At 39.5% G+C, this 26,810-nt stretch overlaps 1 protein-coding gene across 12 annotated transcripts in view; it reads right to left on the bottom strand.

Moving 5' to 3' along the window:
* Positions 1-26,810, bottom strand: part of yin — a 109,124-nt gene that overhangs the window by 5,426 nt on the left and 76,888 nt on the right. For all 12 annotated transcript variants that reach the window (XM_073974828.1, XM_073974833.1, XM_073974835.1 and 9 more), the window contains 3 exons: positions 11,833-11,911; positions 1,448-1,676; positions 49-1,378 (listed from right to left, as the gene is read on the bottom strand). In XM_073974828.1, the coding sequence (XP_073830929.1) occupies positions 49-1,378; positions 1,448-1,676; positions 11,833-11,911 (1,638 nt within the window). The remainder of the gene's footprint in view (positions 1-48; positions 1,379-1,447; positions 1,677-11,832; positions 11,912-26,810) is intronic.

The raw sequence follows: 26,810 nt of genomic DNA, 5'->3' as shown, positions 1-26,810 counted from the left end.
CCGTTTAATAGATAACTCAGAAATTGTATTCCTCGCGTTAATACTTACAAATCCTTCTTTGAAATTTCCATTAGCCATGATGACATAAACACCACCAGCCCGGGCCGTTAAATTCATAACCACTTGATCATTGAATGTTAGAACAGCTTTTCCTCTTGCCACTGTTATCAACTGGGAGGTGTTATATGAAGCTAATTCCGTTAGAGTATTGGCTGCATCGATAATGCTGAAGTTACCCTGGCCAGCAGGAATATTTAGCATAACACGCACCAAAGGATTACCCAATTTAGGTTGTTCAGGACTATCCATAAATTCGTGCATACGATCATTGGCAATGAAATAACTAACCGCCTTGCCGGGCATCGTCCTAAGCACACCCGAGATACCAGGACAAGCGGGATCTGCAGATGAAGCATCAAAGCGATAAGAAGTCAACATGGCAGCTGGTACCTCTTTTTCCATCCACAAACCCAAGGCCGGAACATGGGTTTCATTGCTCATATCACTGGCAGGAAATTCGCTTAAGAATTTATAATCACAAGGCATGCCATTGTAAATTCTCAACTGTGATGTTGTTGGTCCAGGAACAACAGGGGCTACTGCTTCCAATTTTAGTTCCACAAATGCCGAGAGTAAGAAAGCTCCAGCAGCCAATAAACCTCCAAGAGTTAATTTTTGCAAAGGTCTGCGAATACCAACCATTGACAGCAGGGGATACAAAACATAATCGAACAATGGAATAAAGGCCAAAATGAGCAAGGGATTGATGACCTGCATTTGATCGGGTTTTATAAAGATACCAAAAAGTTCACCATCCATACGTGTTGCCTGGAAGGTCCACCGTGAACCTTGTTGATCGAATAGAGCCCAGAAAACGGGGAAAGGCAAGAACAATACCAAAATCTTCAACAATGTTTTTACATCGGAAACCATTTTGGAGCCCACGGCAGGTTCAGCATAATCCAACCAGTGATCTCTGGGTTTTGTTTTGCGTTCACGTCTCCAACCACCAATGGCTTGGCTAATGCAACGTGAAACACCCATAATCATATTGCCAGCTGGGGGTTTCATGACATACAGCTTCTTGCCAGCTACAAAAATGATGACGGAGAGTAACATGAGAATTGCCGGAACACCAAAGGCCAGTGAGAAGCAATCATTATCACCAAAGCAGTGGACATCTTCTCGAAGAATTGGAGTCACCGATGTGGAAATCATAGAGCCAGCATTAATGGCAAAATAGAACAGCGAAAAGAAGGTGGCCAATTGCTTTGCTTGTTCGGGCAAACGGAATTGATCACCACCAAATGCCGAGACACAAGGTTTTATGCCACCCGTACCAATGGCTATGAGAATGAGACCAAGTATTGTGACAGCCCTGCAAAAACGAAATGGACGGATATTAGAAAAGTGAAATTGGGAACATTATTGATCTGTTGTTACTTACTGCACTGGTAATTTCAGCACCGGCACTGCACCCAAAGCCATAATAACACCACCAATCGCATAAACAATGGACAAATTGAGAATGGTTTTGAATTTACCCAGCCAACTGTCAGCAACTATGGCACCCATCAGGGGACACAAATACACCAACATTGTAAAGACATGGAACAAAACGGTCGATGTGTCATCATCGTATTGCAGTTTACTGGTCAGATATAGAACCAAGATGGCTGGAAAGAAAAGTGCATTTTGGAATTAAGAAATCAGTATGTAAAGAATACATGTGTTTATGGAATATTAAATTGTTTTATAAGAATTTAATTATAATACATATTAAGCGGTTTTTGGGTCTTAAAGTTTAAAATAAATATTAAAAAAAAGCACGATTGACTCGGGGAAATCTTCGGCCGGCGGCCGTCGCTTTAACAATTATATATTGCTTTTGTTCGTGTATTTCTTCCACCATGCGAGCTGCAATATATAGTACCCACAACTAACTTGACACGCGTCGGCTTATAGAAGAAGCCCGGGCCATGGATCTGTTTCGTTTGCCAGATTCGTTCCCACCATATGTCAACATTACAAACATTATTTTCATTGCAACCAGATGCACAAGAGCAATCCTTGCACAAATTCGATCTGGTTGGTCTACCATCCTCAGCACCTATCAGGCCAGAATCATACAAGGCGTTAAGGGCAACTTTTTTATAGTGCAGACCGGGGTCTCATAACCCAACACATTTGTTCTCTTGTTCAGCACAGTCCAAAGACCTGCGCTTATTGATTTGTGGTTGCGGCATTCTACCAACTACTAACCCAACCAGATTTAAACAATAGATTCACAATCCACTAACCCTCACATACTATCCTTACACTTATAATTCACACAGAAAAATCTATAACCCCGTACACATAACATCCATAACACCTCACAAAATCATCCATAACTTCACACACATAACAGTCATCACTAATCCAGATTTAACATACACATGTTGTACTCATCCTTATCTATAGATAATCTATATATTAGATATCTTACAATGTTGCGATGGTTACAACGCTTTGGGAAAGAATCGTAAAAAACTGAGAAGGAGAACTTGATTTCCTTATACACCAGTCTGTCCACTACAGATCTATCGTGCTTAACTCTAGTGACCTATACGTGGAATATAGAGTGTGGGACTGCTGAGGTATAGTTGCTTAACGTGTACATACCGTCGATGAATAGCTGTGCCTTGCGTTATATGACTGATAATTATTCTCATTGAAGGGCAATAACAGTCTGGTGCTTATCATTCCGTTCTAGCAAATGACCAGAGGGCTACAACGTTGGCTAAACAAATTTATAGCTCTACAGTTTGCGCGGTGACAAAAACGAGGAGGTTCTACAGCTCGCCAGACATCACCATTGTAGAACCAGGTCTGATAAATGACGTGTCCTGGCAACCCGCAATTTCCTTTGGCTCAAACCACCTTCCTATCAACGTCTCCATTAGCGTGCTGAGTTTTGTCGTACAAACCCTGAAGCCCCAAGAGTTGGGGAAGTTGCCCTTGAAGTTAACAGAAGTATAAGCGGAAAAAGTGGCTAAACCAACTGAAGCAATGTAACATTGGTACAGGATTAATTAAATTGTGGGCATCGGCTAAATTAGGTTCGAATGATAGAACGATTGTTACTTTAAACGGCGTGACAGTGACAGATCCGACAGTTTATAGAGCACACCGAGAGTGATAGGGCAAACAGGAGAGTGCTACGCGGTATATAAATCCTCCGTGGAGATACCACCACAATTTACAATGAGTGATGTTGCAGGCGTCATCCGAAACGCAGAATCATCGAAAGCGTTGGTCAGAATGAACCTGTGGTGGGGTTCTCTAACTAATTTTTTGAGTTACCGACAAAAATCGGTAAAATTAAAATGCTTATAATTTCGGTAATTAACAATGTTTTTCGGTAAGTTAACTACGAATAAAAAATCGTCGCAAAGTTCTACCGATAGCAAGAGTGCTGTCAACTTTTATTTGACATTTTTATTCATAATTTTCCGTTTTAATTTTACCGATTTTGTAACTCAAAAAATGATTTAGATAATCCCACTACTGTAGGCCTATTCTGTAACTTTTTAACAACTTTATTCATTGTTTATTTTACAACAAAATCATTTGTTTGTTTTATTGTTGTTACAAAAACAAAAGAAATTTAAACAATATCAGCTTGCAAATATTTTGTTTTGGTGTTTTTTGGGAAAGCCGAAAAGTGAACATCATTCTCATTAACATGAGAATACTCGATGCTTAAAGAGTTCAGGTTTTCACTAAAAAAATCATCATTTCAAAAACTGAAAAGCCAATTGATAATTCCCTTCGCCGGGATGAAATCATGATATTGGTAGCGATCAGTAAAGTTTGCAAGCTGTCAGTGCGTTTTGTAAACATTTTTCTCTGCAAAGAGGAAAGTGATGAAGTTAAGCCAATGGGGGAAACTCCAGACTTAGACAATAATATCGAAAGATGTTAAAAGTTACAGAATAGGCCTACTGGAGTTGAGTATTTGATCCCGCTATTAAAGCTAGCAAGGATGTCCCGAAGGTGAATCATACAGGCCAATTTCCTCTGTCTAAAGCAGAGGAAAGAAACAAAATTTTCATAGACATTTGTGTTGCTTGCGCTAACGTAGCATGCTTGTGTGTGTGCAAATTGCGTAAGCAGCAATGTCTTTCCCAGTACCCTAAAATCAGCATGGATTCCGAAAAATGCATAGTACCAGAAGAGGATAACACGTTATATCCACGCACACGTTAGTTTAGGATTGAAACAGAACAGACCCTATGACCGAATATTAATGGTGGCTCTTGACCTATCAAATGCCGTCGATACTATCAACCTTGCCAAGCTATTCGAGGATATAGGGAAGACCTTCTTCCAGCCGTCTTCAAACTTTTGATAATAAACCATAGGTGTGGGTGCCAGTCGTTAGTGGAATTCAGAAAAAAAGAATCCTAACACTCATAGAGTGAAACAGGGAGTTGGTCAAGACAGGGTGATAACTCCGGAACTGTTTAACATCTACCTTTCTGAAATATCACACCCTCCACACGGCATAGATATCGTAATTTATGCAGATTATTGTACGATCTTGGTTTCTATGCTCGACGACATGTGTGATTGGTTAAATGTCTACATAGTTTACTAAGTGCAGTTCTTCCAACTGAGGAACTGTTCACACACCTTGACGGCTGAAATTAGGCTTTCCCTGGTCGATGGTGCCCCATTTCTGACCACTAACTACGCCCAATATCATAGGGTTTAACATTCGGCAGCCCCAGCAAAATGTTGACTAGTTCTTTCACGGCATGTTTTGATGCAGTTATAACGGAGTCCTGAACGAATAACATCCATTTCTAACATTTTATCTGCAGCCGGATGCAGTTCACTCAGAGTTGTGAAAAACGCACTCCGTTCCTTACATTTTAACCGCATTCGAATGCAATTCAACCATTGACATCCATTTCTCACATTTTAATAGCATCCGGATGCAGTTCAAACGGAGTCGTGAAAAACGCAGTCCGTTGGGTACATTTTATTAGCAATTGTTACAGGTCCCTACAAGTGCATAAGTCAATTTGTACATCCCTACAAGCGCACCGGCATCAATTCTTCCAAAAACAGAAATGCATGTTAATATTTTCAAAAATTTGTTATAGAATGAAAAAATTTCCGAACATTTTTGCGTTCATTTATGAGAAGAAAATTTTTAAATGGAGTGCTGTTGGAGAACATGTCGAAATCTTAACTGGCGATGGGAAGACAATATAAAAAATACAAAAACGCCTGTAACATATGAAGCGAGAACAATGCAGCTTGGATTAAATGGACAACCGAAGAAACAAACACAGTTGTGATATGTACAAACATATGTACACTTCTGAATGCCCATCTACATGTGGAGGCAAATATTCTTACAGTGCAGCGACGCTATCGCATGCTTTCGTTGCAGTACCTGCTCTGTTGTTAGCATGAGAACCATCCCAATCACCATATGGTGGATAGGTCCTGCCCATTCAGGCAGATTAAGGAGAGCTTTCATGATCTAGAAGAAGAGGTCCAGCGCTACAAGAGAGAACATCTAGATAAACAAGCATATCAAGCGCGTTTGAATATCATTCAGCAGTTGCAGATGCCATAAGCAGTTTGAATGCGGTCCTCGGTGCACATCCCACATCTATCGCAGCTGCGGAGCGTCAGCTGCCACGACCAACCAGAACAGTTTCGGCTCAACTACGCTGGGGAAAGTGCAGCCGTATAAACTCCTATTGGGCAAGGATCATGGAAAACATATGCCCTGCGTGCGGCACAGGCCCGCACATAATACGCCACATTTTCAACTGTCCCGTCGAACCTACGCAACTTACTCTAGTATTTCTGTGGTTACATCCCATCGAATCAGTCACGTTCCTGGAACTTGAGATTGACCCAGAGCCAGATTAAGCACAAGAAAAAATATACAAACATATAATACACAACAACAGTTCCCAGCTAAATTTGAAGGAAGGGGTTCCATGCGATAACGTGATTTCATGGCATCTTTTGCATTGGTTCAAGCGAAGTCGTGAAAGATCCGATCTTTTCATCAGCATTTGAACCCATTCCATCTATCCAATAGAGATGAATTTTGTGTCTTATTTATAAATTTTTTTCTAAATATATAAGATTAATTGTCGGAGAATCGAAATCACAACCAACTTTGTTAAAACTCTCGTCGTAATGATAATGTCATTGCAAAGGTTTGGTGAAAATGACATGCCAAAGCATTGTTGAAAATAACATGTCAAAGCACTGGTGTAAATGAGATGCTTTGGATCCAAAAATAAATAGCATCTTTTGGGGTCCACGCTCATATAAAATTCATCGATGAAGATGCTATAAAGACGACATGCCAGCTCACTTGCACCCATGATTGAATGGCATCTTTGCCATCGAACATTTTGCTGGGTTGCGATTGAATTTAATGAATAATTTTTGTTAACGTAATAAAGTTCGTAATATTTTTGTTTTACACAAATAATAAATTCTTTTTATATATTCTGCGATATTTCACAATGGCTTGCATTTTTATTGCATCTTTGAACTGCACAGAAACTCATTCCGAAGAGTATCTTTAAAACCAAATCCAAAACACTGTATCAAAACATGTGCTTTGGATGGATGCAAATTGGATGCAGAGTTAGTTAAAATGCAATGCCAAATTGCTGGTTAAAAGGCAGTGCTAATGGAGGGAATCTTTCAGAAGTCACGCTCTTGTAAAAATCGTGAGTGAAAATGCATAATCACTTGTACATATGATTTAACTGCATTTTTGGAGACAAACTTTTTGTCGAGTCGCGCAGCCAAGCCGACTGAATATATCAACACAACAAGATGTTGTCGATACAGTACCTGCTTGGGTTTTATAGCCGTGAGAATCTTTGGCACTATATAGAGGACATGCTTTCCCCACCCAGGCACGTCGGGGGAGATCTTCATGATCTGTAGAGAGAACCAAATGTATCAACGAGAACCTACCCAGCAAAATGTTTGCCTCCAAAGATACAGTTAAATCATATGTACAAGTGATCTGGAAGTGCATCAAATTAGGAATTTTCACTCATGATCTTTACAAGAGCGTGACTACTGAAAGATGCACTCCATCAGCAATGCATTTTAACTAACCCTTTGCATTTTTACTATCCCGTTGGAATCGCATTTTAACTAACCCTTTAGGATAGAATAGGATGCAGTTCAATTAGCATCCAAAGCACGTGTTTTGATGCAGTGTTTTGGATTGAATTTAAGGCACTCTTCGGAATGCAATAAAAATGCAAGCCATTTAAAATTATCCCAAAATAAATAAATAGAATTTATTGTTTGTGTAAAACAAGAATATTAAGAACCTTATTATATTACCAGTAACACAGATTATTAAATTTTTCATTAAATTCAATCGCAATGCAATCGTCCGCTCTCCATTTGATCCAAGCTGAAATGTTCATCTGCTAAAGAAATTCTTATATTGTCTTCCCATCACCAGTTGAGATTTCAACAAGTACTCCACTTCATTAGGAAATTTTCTTTTGGTGAATTACTTAAAAATTTTCCCAACTTTTGGTTGTATTTTTATTTTATATAAAAACTTTAGAAATTGAAGTACAGTTTTCCTAGCATTGAAAAAATTATGTAGTTGTAGATATATATCTACAAATTGGCTTGCTTGTTAGGGATCACTAAGCAACTGCTTGTAAAATGTATCGAACGCAGTGGCTTTAAATATGAGAAAGGATGTCAATCGTATCCAAATGCTGTTAAAATGTAAGGAATCAGAGTGCCTTTGTCAAGACACCGATTGAACTACATCCAGATGCTGTTAAAATGTGAGGAAAGGATGTCACTCATTGGATCGCATCCAAATGCGGTTAACATGTAAGGAATGGAATGCCTTCCTCACGACTCCGTTTAAACTGCATCAAAAAATGCCGGGAAAGAACTAGTGTACATTGCACTACTTCCAATTAATTTTGCTGGGTATAGATCAACGTGCCTATCAGGCAGGCTTGAATATCATTCATACTGATGTTGTTGCGTGGGCAGTACAAAGGTACAGTGGTAGTACCGTATTCGTACGTCGTCCTCCCATCCATCGCAGCAGAAAAACGCTAGCTGCCAAGACAAAAACACGAGTGGTTTTAGTCCCATTAAGATCCGAACGATGCAGCCGCCCCAATTCACATTGGGCCCGAATTGATGGCACGATACGTAACACCGTGTTTTGAAACCGCACGACAGGTTGCATAATTTTTGAATATGGATAAAGAAAAAGCAGAACCAGATAACTGAATAACATCCCAGCAAAAAGTTTGCCTCCAAAGATGCAGTTAAATCAATGTACAAGCGATTTGGAAGTGCATCAAATTATGCATTTTCATTAAGGTTTTTACTAGAGTGTGACTACTGAAAGATGCACTCCATTAGGATTGAATTTTAACTAACCCTTTGATATTGCGTTTTAACTAACCCTTTGGAATCGCATTTTAACTAACCCTTTAGGGTAGAATAGGATGCAGTCCAATTTGCATCCAAAGCACGTGTTTTGATGCAGTGTTTTGGATGTGAATTTAAAGGCACTCTTCGGAATGTGTTTTTATTCAGTTCATAGATGCAATAAAACTGCATGCAATTGCAAAATATTCCAGAATAAATAAAAATAATTTATTGTTTGTGTAAGGCCCTATGCTCCCCAAGGAGTTAAGTGGAAATAAAGAAAAAGATTGTTTGTGTAAACGAAGAATAATAAGAATTTTATTACATTAACACAAATTATGAAATTGCTTCATTAAATTCAATCGACCGATTTGACGTATTTGCTGCACCAAACATCCTATATCTGTTTCATTATGATGAAATTTGGAAGGTGTGACGGAATTTTGTCTAGTAATAAGGGTACAACATTACACTGTACAGCACAAAAAATAATTACAAGATAATTCGACCAGATTATGAAAGAGGACCGAAAAAAGAAGACACGTGTATCGGCGTTTTGAAAGTTTACGTCGGGAAGTAACCTAAATAGGCGTGACAAGTTTCGCCCATTTCTACAGGTTTTGAAATATTCGACATCAGATTTCTTGGAATCCTTGCATTTTAGGTATAAAGTGTCTTTGGCAATATTACTGACAACAATACTGGGGATCTTTTTATGAAACAAATTAACCTTCATGCGAGTCACTAAAGGGGTCTTTTTGGTCCCTTTTTTCAAAAACGTTTAAAAACTCCCTTAAAATGTGATCGTATCAGCTCAAAATATTCTACAAAATTATTTGTCATAAAATTTTACTATAGGTCCCCGAATACACCAAAACTCTAAATCGTACCTAAACGCCAGGAATCTGCCAAAAGTAAAATCACGTTTTAGTGTTAATCTTGTACTTTATCTGAGTTTATTAAGTTTTGTCCCACAAAACTTCATTCCAGATAGAAGACGTCAAAGACAAAAATAATCTCCATCAAATTTCAAAATAAGTCAAGAAAATATATACATCAAGTTTGCCAAGAAAACACCCAAATATTTTTTGAATAAATTTGTTTTGTACTTTTTTCGAGTTGCATGAAAGTAACAAGAAATTTAATTCTAGACGAAAGGTGTTAAAAAAAGAAATATTCTACACAAAATTTCACTGTAAGTCCCAGAACAAACTAGATATCTTAGTAAAATACTTTGTTAAGAAAATTACGTTACAAAATAAGATATTATGGGTAGAAATTATTTGTTAAACTTTTAGACTCTGAATTAAAATTTATTCCATATAGCCGTAGGCTATACCCGCATTTCCGGTTCAATATCAGGAACCTATGACTTATCCTGATGACGTTATTTTAGTTTATACTAATAAAATACGTAATTTTTCAAAGTCCGATCTGCGTTATCAATATTTTCCCTATATATATTCACCATAGATATTTAAGAAACAGTTTGGATCGAGCACACTTAATCTTCTAAAAGAATTTATTATCAAAAACTTCAATAAAATATATTTTGTGACCGCAGTGAGGTATTGTAGGAGATATTGGCTCAGTATGGAATAAATTTTAATTAAGAGTCTAAAAGTGTAACATATAATTTCTACCTATAATATCCAATTTTGTAACGTCATTTTACCCAGATATCTAGTTTGTTCCAAGACATACAAAGAAATTTTGAGTAGAATATTTCTTCTTTTAACACCTTTCGTCTAGAACTAAATTTCATGTTACTTTCATGCATCAACTCGAAAAAAGAACAAAACAAATTTATTCAAAAAATATTTGGGTCTTTTGTTGGCAAACTTGATGTACATATTTTTTTTATATATATTGTAAAAAAATATTTCATTTAACCCCAAAAAAACCCCTTTAGTGACTCGCATGAGTGTTAATTTGTTTCATAAAAAGATACCCCGCATTGTTGTCAGAAATATTGCCAAAGACACTTTATACCTAAAATGCAAGAATTCCAAGGAATCTGATGTCAAATATTTCAAAACCTGTAGAAATGGGCGGAACTTGTCACGCATATTTAGGTTACTTCCCGACGTAAACTTTCAAAACGCCGATACATGTGTCTTCTTATTTTCGGTCCTCTTTCATAATCTGTGCGGGGTTTCTTGTAATTTAAAAAAAAAGTTCGATTTTGTTGTACAGTGTTATATAGAAATCAGTTCAAATTGATATTTATCTCATATATATATTTTACATATTCACAGTGGTGTAGGGTATCATATAGTCGGACCCACCCGACTACGAACCTTCCCTTACTGGCTTTATTTTTGGTCTGTTCCTTTACTTTAAAAATGGTAAAAGTGGCAATATTAGCAAAAGTTGTGAACTGCGTTCATATCAATTGTATGCTTACAGTAAAGGAACACTTTTCGAGTAAAAAGAGGTAAAACTTGAAGTTCTTGCACTTAAAGGAACAGAGCCTTTAATAATAAATTGTTGTAAATATTTTTTTCTGTTTTTGGCCGAATTGTAGGGATGTACAAACTGACTTATGTACTTGTAGGGAGCTCTCACAACTGCTAATACAATGTAACGAATGGAGTGCCTTTTTCACGACTTCATTTGAGCTGCATCCGGATGCTGTTGAAATGTGAGAAATGGATGTCAATCATTGGATCACATCCGAATGCGGTTAAAATTTACGGAATTGGAATGCATTTTCCACAACTCTGATTGTTCTATGTTTGGAAGAAATATTACGATATGACAAATATGGACCATATTAACTGTTTCCTTGAAAAGATGTGGACCGTTCTATTCGAATTTGTTCTAACTTTAGAGGAAATATTACGATGTTCAAAGTTTGAATCAATTCGGTTACTTCCTTTGAGAGTTGTGTTGCGCACCACGTATGGATAAAGACAGTAGGACGGACATTGGCAAATTACATTCCCTGAGTATTTCAGCCATGAAAAACGTATCTACAAGTAGTGCCGTAAGACTTTCGGACTCGGTAATAAAAATTAGGTCCCATATAATTGAGACAATATGAATCGGTGTGCACTCATTGACATGAGAGAGGTAGTAGGGGATATTGTGAGAATATAATATGTATAGTATTTAAAATCATTATTTCGTCGTGGGGCATTTTTGACCATAAAACTGAGACCAAAACGAGATCGGAAAAGATGACCCAACATACCTGTTTTTGCAGGACTTTATCTTCTCAAAAAATCAGCTCTATATGCCGATCGATTGCAAAAGAAGACTAAACGTTTCGTATGATTGTATCCAAATTTAAATTTTAACAAATTCAGTTACAAAGTCAGAATCGCGGAAATAATTAGGTGCATAAATATCGTTTTTTATACTTACTTCGCATGCCATAATAATTAAAACGTTCGCAGAACTCATTGCTGATAATGAATCCCACCGACTTGGGATATTTTACCGGCTGTAAAGAAAAAAGAAGAAAAAGAAAGAAAGAAATAAATGATTAATATTTGTTTGTTTGTTCTTCAAACATTCCATCACGTTCCATAAAAAGTAAAATGCAAGTAGGTAAGTTTACAATGGAAATGTCATTCTGACAATGCAATCGCTGACAAAAAATTACAATGTACATATCTTTTCCTCGCAACTATTTCAGAAATTTTCAGTTAAAGCAATTTGTGTAGATTTGTTGTGTCTCGTTTGTTGTTGTTAGTTTGACTGCCGGTCTTTTATCTCTCTGTGCAGCCAGCACATGGCATAATTGAATAGTCAGATAATTATTCTCATGTTTTGTGATTTTGTGTGTCAGACTCAGGCAGACTCTGTTACCGGGTATGCGACGAAACATAACATGGCGAAACATACGGTACATAACCCCTATATAACGTCAACAACAACAGCAAAACAAGTATCAATCAAATCTTACCAAATGTGGCCCACAAACAATACAACAAGTGAGAGTTTGTCATCCAGCAGACCGACCTCTTGATTGAATGGTACAGGTTTTGCAAACGATTGTTTCAGCGAAGTTATTTTTTTGAATAAAATAATTGTTTGTGTAGTCGACAGTTTAAAAGTATTTTTAATAGCCATTACAATATTTATGCAGTTTTTAATACTATCATTACCAAATAATGGGTTTATATTTGTTGTTGTAGCAACGCATATATGTTCGTTCGTGTATTGTTTCAGTTATCAGGTTCCGGATCCTCTGTATCCAGACTCAAAAATTCTGCAACCTGTACTGGTTGAGTCCATAAAGAATCAGGAAACAGGTGAGTGGGGTTAGCTGGGCAGTTAAACAAATGCAGTGTGTCGTGTGATCCCAATCCACATGCCGAATTAAGGCGGCTGCATCGTCCGTATCTTAACTAAGCTAAAACCACTCGTGTGAATGCTATTCAAGCCTGCTTGATAGGCTCGTTGGTCTAGAGATACTCTTTTATACCTCTCTAGATCTAGATCTCTCCTGACGTGCCTGGGTGGGGGAAGCCTGTCCCTTAAATTGTGACAGGGATGCTCACGGCGATAACACCCAAGCAGGTACTGCGTCGACAACATCCTGTTGTGCTGATGTATCGGTAACACCTTCGTCTCCTGATGAAGATGCTCCACTGGTGTCATGAGGAGACACCCTGTTGCAGTCCTCAGGGAGGCATTCTGGCAGGTTTAAATTTTTCTCCAGCAGCATAGCTTACCACAAACCGGCATATTTCTATGTAAGAGGTCAACAAGGTTTCTTTGTCAGCACTTTAAGTGCTTCCAGCCAACGACTTGTGGACCTGTTCCTACTACTGATCTTATTGCAAATAGCTGTGGCTTGCGCGGATGACTTAAGCATGTTGCACCCAATATTATGGGGCAGTTAGTGGTCGGAATCAGTACACCTACGACCAATATTTTCAATGGGAGCCTCATTTCAGCCGTCCAAGTGGTGAACAGTGCAGCAGTGGATTTAGCGGTGAATATTTTCATATTTCTCAGATGGAAGAACTGCACTAGGTCAGAAATACAGATCATTAACTTATCACATATGTCACCGACGATAGGACCCGACGCCAAGATTGTACAATCATTCGCAACATTACAATCTCTATGCCGTACGGAGGGTGTGGAGTTTCAGAAAGGTAGAGGTTAAACAGTTCCGGAGATATCAGCCCTCCTTGGGAAACTCCCTGTTTCACTCTACGGGTTTTGGACTTCTTGTTTCTGAATTCTGCAAACGACTGACTTCCGCACATATAGTTGATTGTCCAACGTTTTAAACCTGGCTGGAGAGTAGTCTACTCTATATCCACGAACAGCTTGGCATGGTTTACGGTATCGAAGAACTTCGATAAGTCAAGAGCCACCATGACTGTTCAGGTCGCACGGCCTGTTCCGGTTTAGTTCTCTACTGTTATGCGTCGATATGGCGTCTAAGCTGTTGCAGTACTATGCACTTTCCGAAATCCATATTGATGTTGGGCAACTGGAAAACAGCTTCTCATCCTTCATGTTGTTGTTGTTGTAACAGTGTTTATTATTATGTTTATATGTTCGTTCTTCTGTTCAATGTGGTTCTGGGTCTATTTCCAGTTCCAGGAAAATGGCTGCTTCGATGGGATGTAGCCACAGATCCACTGGAGTTAGATGAGTAGGTTTGGCGGGGCAGTTGAAAAGGTGCTTTGTGTCGTGCGGGCCTATGCCGCATACTGGGCAGATGTCTTACACGGCGTGATCGATTTCCGCCCAATATGAATTTAGGCGACTGCAATATCCCGAGCGTAGTTGAGCCAAAACTACTCTGATTTGTCGTGGCAGCTGACGCTCCTCAGCTGCGATAGATGGGGGATGTACTCCGAGACCTCCCTCTCTAGAGCATCAATATCCTTCCTGATATGCCTGAATGTGTCGGGCCTAGCCAACAGATGGTGATTGGGATGGCTCTCACGGTAACACCCAAGCCAGTACTTCAACGAAAGCATCTCATTGCGTTGCTTTAATAGAAGAAGATTTTGGCTCGTCATATAGATGGTCCACTGAAGACTTCAGGAGGCACCATGTTGCTGTTCTCAGGGCGGCATTATGACAGGTTCGAATCTTTTTCCATTTCCTATCACAGAATCTCGGGGACCAAACTGGAGCCGCATAGCTTACCACAGACCGACCTATCGCGTTATATGTGGTCAACAAGGTTTCTTTATTTGCACCCCAAGTGCTGCCGGCTAGGGACTTGAGGACCTTGTTCCTGCTTTTCAGTTTGTCGCAGATAGCTGTGGCGTGTGCGCACGACTTGAACGTAGTGTCGAATGTGAACCCTAAAATTTTGGGGTAGTTTGTGGTCGGAATTCTGCTACCGTCGACCATGAAATTCAACTCTCGTCCAAACTACGCCGTCCATGTGGTGGCTGTTGATTTTGTGGCGGAAATCTGCATATTCCTCGAATGGAAAAAGGTGGTAAGATCGGTTAAATAGGTGGTCAGTCTCTCACAGATGTCATCAGGATAGGTACCGGACGCCAGGATCGTGCAATCATCCGCATATGTTACGATCTCGATGCCGTCTGGAGGGGGCGGAATACAGGAGAGGTAGAGTTTAAACAGTTCCGGAAATATCACCCCACCTTGGAGAACTCCCTGTTCCACTGTACGGGCTTTGGACTTATTGTTCCTGAATTCCACGTACGACTGGCGTCCACACATATAGTTGACTATCCAACGTTTCAAGCTTGGCCGGAGGGTTGTCTGCTCAATGTCCTCAAACAGCGTGGGGTGCCTGACTGTATCAAAGGCTTTTGATAAGTCAAGCGCCACCATCACTGTTCTATCGCACGGCCGTCTCTGGTTGAGTCCTTGACAAATATGTGTGGCAATGGCGTGCAGCGCAGTTGTAGTGCTGTGTTGCTCAGGGAATCCATGCTGATGATCGGCAACTTGATAGCTATTTCTGATACTGGGGAGGACTAAGGCCTCAAGGGTCTTTGCTACGGGCGACAAAAGCGAAATCCGCCTGTACGATTCACTTTTGCTGGCATCCTTGCCGTGCTTCCGTAGTGGGACCACCCTGCCCATTTTCCAGAGTTCGGGAACAATGAGGGTGGATAGCGACAAGTTGAGAATTTTAGTGAGATACTCCACTCCCGGCTCATCCAGCTGCTTCAGCATTACCATGGAGATTCCATCAGGGCCCAACGCTTTGGATGATTTAGCGTTCCTGATGGCATTGGCAACATCATCCATTGTAAACTGTGGTGGTTCCTCCTCGGCAGGAAGAGATCTGATGCGACGTAATACTCTTCTCTTTGCCCGGTCACTCTCGGGGTGCTCGACAAACTGTCGATTGAAATAACTTGCGCACCTCTTCGGGTCAGTCAACGTAACGTCGCAAAACGTGACTGAGGTCCTATCTTCCCTTCTTCCAGGGTTCGAGAGTCACTTAACCGTTGGCCACAATTCACCTATACCGCCTCCAATGTTGCAACTCTTCAGATGATTTAACCACTTCTTCCGCTTATGCTCGCCGACCAGCCTGTTAACTTCCAGTGTCAGTTCCCTGACTCTGGGGTCATTGGGGTTGGTTCGGCGAAGCTCATCACGCTCATTTGCTAATCCCGTCGCCTCTGCTGGGAAGTTTGGTCTTACTTCGTGTATTCGACCAGCAGGAATATGGCGAGCGGCTGCAGCAGTGATGATGTCTCGGAACGTCCTTTTCGCTACCCGAACATCAGAAGGATTGGGCAGTTCTCTGAAGCGGTGATTGGTGAACTCTGTGAAACCCGGCCAATCAGCTTTCTTATGTTTGACGAATGTGCGGCGTTCAGCGGCAATGAAATCGGGTGGTCTGCTAATGGTGACAATTAAGGCATATCATCACAGCTGCAGATGCTCGCACATACTTCCTAGTCGCTACATACCAGCAGAGGAACGAAACTAGAAAATGAGGGTACGAACCCCGAAGACCCAAGTTAGGTAACTTACTCTTGTAGTTCAATTACTTAGCAGGCAAGCATAAGTGGAAAGGCTCGCTTTCTAGTTCCTTAACTTCAAAAGTAAGTTACCTAACTCTTGGGTCTTCAGGCTTAGTACGACGAAGCTCATCACACTCATTTGCTAGTTTCTTCACCTCTGATGTGAAATTCGACTAGCAGGTATTTAGTGCGCGCCTGCAGCTATAGTGATGTCAAAAAACTCTCTCAGCTACCCAAAGGGATGATTGTTAAACTCTCTGAACTCTTGCCAATCAATCGTCTGTTAACAGAGCCTGATCCAAGTGAAATTACCGGTTGCTAAGACAATCTCCTCCTATCCTTGTAGGGGCGTCCTCGTTTACAGTGCAAAAGTGGAATTACCAATTTGCTTGGCCAGCGCTGTATCCCTCTGGTCATTGCTTAGGACGGAATGCTACGGCCATGATGATCATTAAAGTTCCCTAGCTAAAGACGGTTATTGCCGTCCAAAAACCAGATGGTTCTAACTACGAGTATCTGTTGTATTTACATTTTCAGCTCGTAGCTTCCCTGTTAATTCGTTCTGCTGGTAACCCTACTGTTTTTTAGCAGGCTTAGTTACTGTATTGAGCTCATTCTGGCAAGGCGATCTTCTTTAATTGAGATGAGTGTCATCGTCCGCAAATTCTTATTAATTAGGGACGCTCATACTTTCGGGGATAAGGACACCGAATGCTCCAAAAACCATTACTGTTACCAATTAAAATAAATTTTGTTGGTTTTGAAACTAATTCGTGGAATGTTTAGCTCCGTTTCTTTTGGTATATCTCCCACAAACCCTCAAAATGTTGTGCGTTGAGCAGACAAAGGCCTTGTCCTGATTCGCTTTGAACATTTTTCTGCTACTTTTTATTGAGAGAGGATGGCATACTCCACGAAACCCTACAAAACCAACAACCTAAAGTTTTATTTTTTATACCGAATTTTTAGCAAAGGCTGAATCTGTCAGAACCGGAAACGAGTTACAACCTGGACCCCAAATTTGAAAAAATCATAAATTTATGTAAATTCTATAACCTAAAGGACAAACAAAGAATTAATTTTCGATACAAAATGTTTTGAGGGATTTATTGTTCTCTTGTCATAACGTCGGTGTCATGCTTAAGTGTTCCATACGCCATTTGCCTGTTTTGAGATAATCGCATTTTAATATTTTGCGTCTCAACTGTGTGGAGCTGGCTAAAGCAAATATTTATATTTTTGACTTGAAATATTAATAATAGTGTACAGAACATATTTGCAAAAATTTAGAGGAATATGTATTGGAATATAAAAGTTATAGCGATTTTTTTAAAAAAAGAATTTTTGTCGATTTGTTCCATATCCGCACTTATGACACAAATGTGAAATATTGTAAATCACATGGAACAAAGTGACAAAACAATTTTTCATCTTTGTCTCAATAAATTAAATACTTCTAAATCGAAAATTAAAATTCTGATTTTTGAAATGTGTTTTTAAACTTGTAAGTTTTTAAAATATTAATTTCATAACTGAAAAAAGTTTATGCTTTCCCGTCGAGGCGTGGATATCTCGGAAACTAGAACAGATAGAAGAAAGCCGAGTAGAAATTCAGAAAGAGCATACCCGAAAACCCTAGAAACCACCTGTATCTCAAAAAGTCAAAAATGGCGTATGGAACACTTAAGCATGACACCAACGATAAATTGAAGAAAAAATAGCTTCTGTCAAACAGACTGAAACTTACTCTTGTGCCAGACTATGAAAATGTTTTGAGCTTATTGGTAAGAAGGGAGAAAGGGAGCTCCTTTACCTCCGCTCTCTCCTAAAAGCTAAAATATTTTCATGTGTTATTTTCAGTTTCTGGCACAAGAGATTCATACTACCTAAAAGAATATTGAACACATGTTCTATTATTGTGGATAAACCAAATTTGGAGTCATTATTGTCCCTGACTGACATATGATTCCATATTTCACATTGTCGTACAAGGTAAATACCATTTTTATTTAGCTCTATTCTATTCCAAATATGTTGCATTATTTTGTGGTGTTTACTAAATTATTAAATATTATATTATTATTTTTTTCTCTAAAATATTAATCTATGTATCCATACTTTGCCTGAAGTAAAACACCCACAATCAAACACACGCCTTTATCATTTAGACAACTAAATTAATCACTACCAAAATTCAATTAAAAATGACATTGAATAACTTAAATCTAATCCCACAAAAATTGTCAACGGTTTTTATGTTTACGATTAAAGAAATTCAAACAACAAGTTTGTTTATAAACAAAAAATTTTTGAAGTTCAATACCATAGAAAATGCCTAAGTGATTTTGCAAAAAAAAAAAAAAAAACAAACATAATCAGCTGACATTTATGTACGTGTACTGCATCCATAATGTATGTACGTACGTTAAGTCTAATTTGTATATAGACGTCACTAACCCATAACATGTGTTGTGTTTTTTTTTTTGTGTTCATGACTTCCCCACAATGCCAATCGAACCATTAATTGAAATATTTTTTTTTACTAGGAATTTGTCACCTATTTTTATATTCAAAGCACAAAAATTCCAAACAAAAATCTAACTACTGTCAACCTGGTAGTTCTACGCTTAAATATCTACTTAACTGAAAATATGTATGTATGTCTTAATGTCTAGAATGAAATATGCTGGCTACAAGTGTGGGGGAATTCGTTAAACATTATTGATTTGGTGGTTTGGAGTAGAGGCAGCTTAAAGCCATCTCATGTTTTTGACCTTGGGTAGTTTTAGTTTTTTTTTGAATTTTAAATTTACAATTTTGCTTCTAACGTTCCCAGACAGATATTGATATATGCAAAAAAATAAAAGAATGTTTTTATACTCCTATAAATTACGAACATACAGTGGTGTGAAAAATAATAAGGACAGTGACATTCACAACTTTTGGTCGCTCCTAAAATGTGTAAAATGGAAGAATACATATGTATTATGTATGTAGATAGAAATATATACATATTTACTAGCGTATGTTATTTAAATCATAGCATTTATAGCAAAACGTGTGGAGTAAATTAGAAGTTAATTTTGAGCTTAAATACGTATTACAATATTGATTGTGGTCCTAAGAGACCACAGATATGACTAAGCAAAAATATAGCTCCACATTCTGCACTGCGAACGAGGACGCGTCCAATAGGATTAGAGGAGACTGCCACAGTTCGCCTGACATATCCATCGTGTCACCCGGTCTGACAAATGACGTGACATGGCATTCCTTGGGTCGGACCATCCCCCAATCCTCATCTCCATCAATAGACGACCAGACTTCATAACATCTGAACGACGTACTTTCATTAACAATGGGAAAGCTGATTGACAAGGTTTCAGAGTGTTAACTAACCAACGCTTCAGAGAACTGTCAAATCGCTCTGATATTCGGAAAGCTGAGAGGAAATTCCGAGATATCATCACTGCTGCAGCAGCTTGCTACAATCCTGCTGGTCGAATACCTGAAATAAGACCTAATTTCCCAGCAGAGGCGACGGGGTGAGCTAATGAGCGTGATGAGCTTCGCCGCACGAACCCTAATGACCCCAGAGTCAGAGAACTGATAGCGGAAGTCAATAGATTAGTCGGTGAACACAAGCGGAAAAAATGGCTAGAACATCTGAAGTGCTGCAACATTGGGGCCGGTTGCAATAAATTGTGGAGAACGGTTAAGGCGCTATCGAACCATGGTAGGAGGAGGGACGATCGGACATCTGTCGTGCTTAACGGCGTGGATGTGACAGATACGAAGAGATGCTCGGGATATTTCGGCCGACAATTTATCGAGCACCCCGATAGCGACCGGGCGAAGAGAAGTGTTTGACGTCGTTTGCGATCTCTTCCAGCCGAGGAAGAAGCGTCACAATTTACCACGGATGATGTTGCAGATGTTATCCGAGGCGCAAAGCCATCCAAAGCGCTTGGACCTGACGGAATTGCAATGGTGATGCTAAAACAGCTGGATGACCCGGGTGTCGAGTATTTATGTAAGGTGCTCAACTTATCGCTAGTCACCCTAATAGTTCCCGAAGCTTGAAAGATGGGCAGTGTGGTCCCACTGCTGAAACTTGGCCAGGATGCCAGCAAAGGTGAATCAAACAGGCCGATTTCACTTCTTTCGCCAGTAGCAAAGATACTCAAGGCGTTACTCCTCCCAGCATCAGAACGTGTTATCCAGTTGCGGATCATCAACACGGGTTCCGTAAGCAGCATAGTACCACAACAGCACTGTACGCCATTTCCACATACATATATTGGCCGAGGATTCAACCAGTTCAAACCATGACCAAAGCGTTTGATACGGTCAGCCATGCTAGGCTGCTCGAGGATATCGAGAATACTACCCTCCGGCCTTGTCTGAAACGTTGGGTCATCAACTATTTGTATGGTCGCCAGTCATACGTAGAATTCAGAGACAGGAAGTCCAAACCCCGTAGAGCGAAGCAGGGTGTTCCCCAAGGAGAGGTGATATCTCCAGAACAGTTTAACCTCTACCTTTCTGCAATTCCACGCCCTCCCCACGGCTTTGAGTTAATTACGTACGCGGATGATTGTACACTCATGGCGTCAGGTCCCAACATTGGTAACTTTTGTGACAAGCTAAACGCTTATCTTATTGATCTTGCAGAGTTTTTCCACGCGAGAAATATGAAAATGAAACTCCCACTGAATGTGCATGTCGACGGTTCAATTATTCTGACCACAAACTACCCCAAAGTCCTGGGGGTCACATTGGATAGCATGTATAAGTCGTCCGAGCATACTACAGTTATCTGCGACAAGTTGAGAAACAGGAACAAAGTCCTCCAGTCCCTAGCCAGAAGCACTTGGAGTGCTGATAAAGAAACCTTGCACATACAACGCGATAGGCCGGTCTGTGGTATGCGGCGCCAGAATGGTTTGCTAACGTAAGTGGTATGCAATGGGATAACTTACAAATCTGTCAGAATGTTGCCCTGAGAAAAGCTACAGGGTGCCACCTCATGTCTTCAGTGGACCATTTACATGAGGAGACCAAGATCCTGCCTGTGCGTCGACACAACAGGATGTTGACGATGCAGTACTTACAGGGATGCTATAGGCAAGACCACCCAAATCACCATCTGGTGGATATGCCCGAACCTCCCAGGCGAGTCAAAGAGGATTATCGTCCAGAGAGAAGTCCAGGGATATAAAAGAGAACCCCTAGATCAACGTTCTTATCAGGCAGGTTTGAGGGATATTCACACTGAAGCGGTCCCTGAGGCCCTAGAAGCCTATAGTGCGAATATCGTCCTCGAAGATCATCCACCACCTGTGGCAGCGGGAGAACAACAGCAGCCAAGGCAAACGAGAGTCGTGTTGACACAACTAAGATCTGGTTGGTGCAGTCCATTTTAGAAGTGGATCTTAGCTTGGAAATAATTTCTTTTTCATAGATAGCGTGTCCATTAGTCACTTCAGTTTTTCACCGTAAGTCTTTGGAAGTATGGACTTGCCCACAAAAAATATAACCACAAAAAGTAACATCGGTATACAAAGGATTTTCGAATTGCATTTAAACTAAAATGTTGAATTTTGTAGGGGAGTGGACCGATAGTCCATATTCGAACCTGATCTATGTATGTCTCGCAGAAAAATTACAAAGTATGGACCAAATTGGTTACTGCCTTGGAGAGTTATCGTGCACACTATTTTACTGAAAAGTTTTGAACTTTTGTGGGGGAGGTACCTAAAGGAGTGGGCCGTCTCCGAAACATTACGACGGCCAAATTTTAACTGAATCGGCAGATTTGTTCGAGATTTATCGTGCGCTCCAACCACTACACATGGTGTCATAGGGGTTTTTTTCACCTTTCGGGCTAGTTTTTCAGGAAGTATGGACTTGCCCCTGATAAAATTTGTACCGTCGTAATGGGGGCAGCGTATACAAGTAGTTATAAAACAAGTAAGGACGTATCAGTCAGCTCTGCTGATGGAGAAATACCCTCAACCACTGACCAAGAAAAAAACAACAAAACCAAACCAAACACAATAATTATGGCGTATATAAAATATATTGATTTTATATCACAAGTTTGCTTTAAAATCTGTACTTACCGTAACGTGGGGTTATACCAAATCATTGACATATACCAAACATTTTTGGCAACCAAACTTCCTCATAAAGGACTCAAAATATTAAATTATGTTAAAATAAGTAAAAAAGTATCAGTCGGCTTTGCCGACAGAGGTATACCCTCAGCATGTGTATATTGAAACAATTTTTTCCCAAAATACGTATGTATTTAGGGGGTTTTAAAAAATGTGGGCCTTTGAACCGACAAAAATGTTGATTAGAATTAAAGATCAAAAGTTTTGCGGAGGAGATACTAAAAGGAATGGATCGACATTGACGGTTATGGAAGTGGATCTCCAGCCACAACATATGGTGTCATAGGGGGTTTTTATACTCTTCGGGCTGTTTGCTCAAGAAGTATGGACTTGCCCCTAAAAAAACTTTTAATATGGTAATTGAGGCAGCGAATGCAAGTTGCTCCAACAAAAATGAAAGTTAGTCGATATTAGGTCTTAAAGTGGACTTATCCGAAATTTTGTGTGGGAGGTACCGGATGGAGTGGACAAGCATAGTCCATATTTGAACCTGATCTATATCTGGTAGATATATTAGGATGTGTAAAGTATAGACCAATTCGGCCACTCCCTTCAAGAGTTACCGTACGAACAATTTTTACGAACATTTTTGAACTTTTGTGGGGGAGGTACCTGAAGTAGTGGACCGATATTGCTTATCTTCAAATTTAAACTATGTTTGAACAAAATATTACTAAGTCCATATTTTGGACCGAATCGGCAGATCCGTTCGAGAGACCATATTGGAACCATATTGGAACCTCATATTACTCTGGTAGAAGGTTTACGCTAGACAAAGTATGGACCAAATCGGTAACTCCCTTCAAGAGTTATCGTGCGCACAAACTTTCCGAACATTTTCGAACTTTTGTGGGGGAGGTACAGGAAGGCGTGGACCGATGTAGCTCATCTTCGAACTTAAACTAAGTTTGGGCAAAATATTACGAAAGCCAAAATTTGAACCGAATCGGTTCATCCGTTCGAGAGTTATCGTGCGCTCCAGCCAGCAGGACAGACAGACAGACGGACGGACATGGCTAGATCGACTCAAAATTGTCTGAAACACATTTCGTCCAAACATACTTGGGGTCTAAAACCATTATTTCGATGAGGCACATTTTCATCGTATCAAAGTGTATATACCCTCCTTAGCCTAAAGGCTGAGGGTATAATAAGTTTGAAAGAAATTGTTGAAAAAGTTTTAGAGTTATCTTGCACAATATCCGAAAGGGTTTTGAAGTTTTTTGGTCATTATCTTAGGAAGTATTGACTTACTCCGGAACAAAATGTACCATTGTAAATGATGCCGCTCCAACATTCTACTGAAAAAGAGTCAAAACCATGCGAGAGGAGCTCCTAAACTTCACTTTATCCGAATTTTGTGTGGGAGGTACCCGAAAGAGTGGACCGATATAGTCTATATTTCAATCCCATACTGGACTGGATGAAATAATACGATGTGCAAAGCCTGCATTAATCAAAAACTCCCTGCGAGAGTTATCTTGCGGATTTGCCATTTTGGTTGGAGCCGTCAGGGTTTCTTGGAGCTTTTAGGCCAGTATCTCGGGAATTATTGACTTACTCCGGCAAAAAATTGTACCGACGAGCCACAAAAAATCTTACTGGAAAAAAATTTTAAAACGATCCGTGAGGAGCTCTTAAACTTCACTTTATCCGAATTTTGTGTGGGAGGTACTCGAAGGAGTGGACCGATACAATCCATATTCCAACCTGATACATGACTGGATGAAATAATACGATGTGCAAAGCCTGCACCAATCAGAAATTTCCTGCGAGGATTATCTTGCGGATTTGCCATTTTAATTGGTGCCTTCAGGGTTTCATGAAGATTTTAGGCCAATATCTCAGGAAGTATGGACTTCCACAAGAAATAAATTTTACCGTCATAAAGGGAGCCGCAAGGAAAACTTACTGAAAAAATTGCAAGACCATCCGAGAGGAGCCCTTAAACTTCACTTTAACCGAATTTTGTGTGGGAAGTACCCGAAGGAGTGAACAGATATAGTTCATATTCGAACCAGATCTATATCTGGTAGGAATAATACGATGTGTTTTGACCAAATCGATTGCTCCCTTCAAAAGTTATCGTTCAGACCATTTTACAGAAAAATTTTGCACTTTTGTGGGGGAGGTACCAGAAGGAGTGGACCGATATGGCCCATCTTCGAACTTAAACTAAGGTTGGACAAAATATTACGATACCCAAAATTTGGTCCGAATCGGTTGAACTGTTCGAGAGTTATCGTGCGCACAAGCCGCTTCTTGTAAGATCTTCCGAAAACGCTGTAACCATCGAAACGTTGCAAAACACAGCTGACGGCACAGCATTGTTTCTTGGGTTGCTGAGATTATTTTCAATTAATTTATAGACCATCCCGAAAGTGATATGTTAAGAGGAGGAGTATAGATGCTATACCGTAAATACCCTGTCAACCGTAGTGGTTCCACCAAAATTTACGATGAGCGATGTTACACACGTCATCCGAAACGCGAAATCATCCAAAGCTCTAGTCCCACGAGGAATTCCAATGGTAATACTTATGCAGCTAGCTAAACGCGGAATTGAGCATTTGACAAGTGTCCTCAATCTGTCGTTAGTAACTCAAATTGAATTAGAAGACTAGAAAGTGTATGCTGTACTCGAAGAACACCTTCCATCCACCGCAGCAGAAGAACGCCAGTTACAAACTACATAGTGGTTTTAGTCGGATCCGGACGATACAGCCATCCCAATTCGTATTAGAACCAAATTTATAGCCAGCCCATTCACCTAGCTAACCCATTCACCTGTATTTAAGTGACGCTGCCCGTCCAGATTTTATGAACTTTTAGGAACCAGAACTAGATAACTGAAAAATTATACGAACGAACATATTTGAGTTGCTGTAACAACAACTGCATGGGTACTTGCTCAAGCAGATAAGGCAGTGCTTTGTGTGTTTGAGAGAAAAATTCTTCGAAAGATCTACGGGCCAATCTGTGTTGACGGCGAATATCGGCGTCGTATGAACATCGAGCTGTATCAACTATACAATGACATCAATATAGTTGAACGAATCGAGATACAACGATTGCGATGGCTAGGCCATGTTATAAGAATGAGTGATGATGAACCCGCTAAAAAGGCGTATAAATACGGGCCCCATGGAGGTTCTCGCAGATCTGGAAGGCCAAAGCTTCGTTGGAGCGAACAAGTGAAACGAGATATCACAAAGCTACATATCCCAGATTGGGAAAATACAGCAGCAAACAGAGAGGATTGGAGATTTTTTCTTAGTTCGGCTTATGGAACAAATGTTCTGCAAAGGACCAGCTAAGTAAGTAACAACAACTGAGCGTTATAACTTAGTCAATAAATTAGATTGATTAACCCTCAGAGTTCATTCCATCATATTATACATAAACTATTTTAGAGTAGAGTTCACAGAAAACCATTAGCTAATGACATAATTTACGAACCTATTTAATATTTCAAATATTAAACGATTTTTAAATATCATTAAAAACGAAATGAAATACCTAACAGTTTTTTTTTGCCTGCAGACTAGTGTAGTTATAACTGACCTTAGCTAATTGTTGTGACGTTTTTTAATGATTTAAATACGAGTGGTGGGTATTTGCAAGGCGTTAACAAAAAATTCCATTTGAAAATCCGTGATTTAAAGTTGGCGGGACCTTCGTTCCCTCCGTCCGTCATCAATAAAGAAATGCGCAAAACGAGTAAGCATTATTGGTGTGCTGTGACTGTTGTTTTGTCATTTGTTAAGTGGGTCATTTACACTTTCATTGTAAAATGTTAAGCACTTAATGACTGCCAGTCATGCTGGACAAGAGGTGGTTTATCGAATATTTTGCTTTTTGTTGAAGTTGAATAAAATAGCAACAATCGATTGAATAGCTAGCTGCCTGTCAACGTATTGGTGTTACAGGTGATTTTTATTGGTGTTTGTTTATAGTTTTGTTGTTGTTGTTGCTTTATAATAATAGTGTAGTTTGCCTCAGGTGAAATTAAAAAAAAGATAAAACAATTTTGCTAAAAAAAAAACATTTAAATATACTTTGTAAAACACAAAATGTTGCATAATATGAAATTAACTGTTATTCATTTTTTTAATTATCTTTAGCATGTAACACATTTTGCAGTGATAAGATTTTGAAGTTCTGTCCTGTATTTTCAATTGTATGGTATATAGATTTTTTAACAAATATTTTATAGCCTGTATCGATATAA

The sequence above is a fragment of the Musca autumnalis genome, unplaced genomic scaffold (genome assembly GCF_047663935.1).
Source record: "Musca autumnalis isolate F117 unplaced genomic scaffold, ASM4766393v1 scaffold_3, whole genome shotgun sequence".
Lineage (NCBI taxonomy): Eukaryota > Metazoa > Arthropoda > Insecta > Diptera > Muscidae > Musca > Musca autumnalis.
The sequence above is the reverse complement of the archived record's forward strand: the minus strand, read 5'-3'. Positions and strand labels throughout refer to the sequence as shown.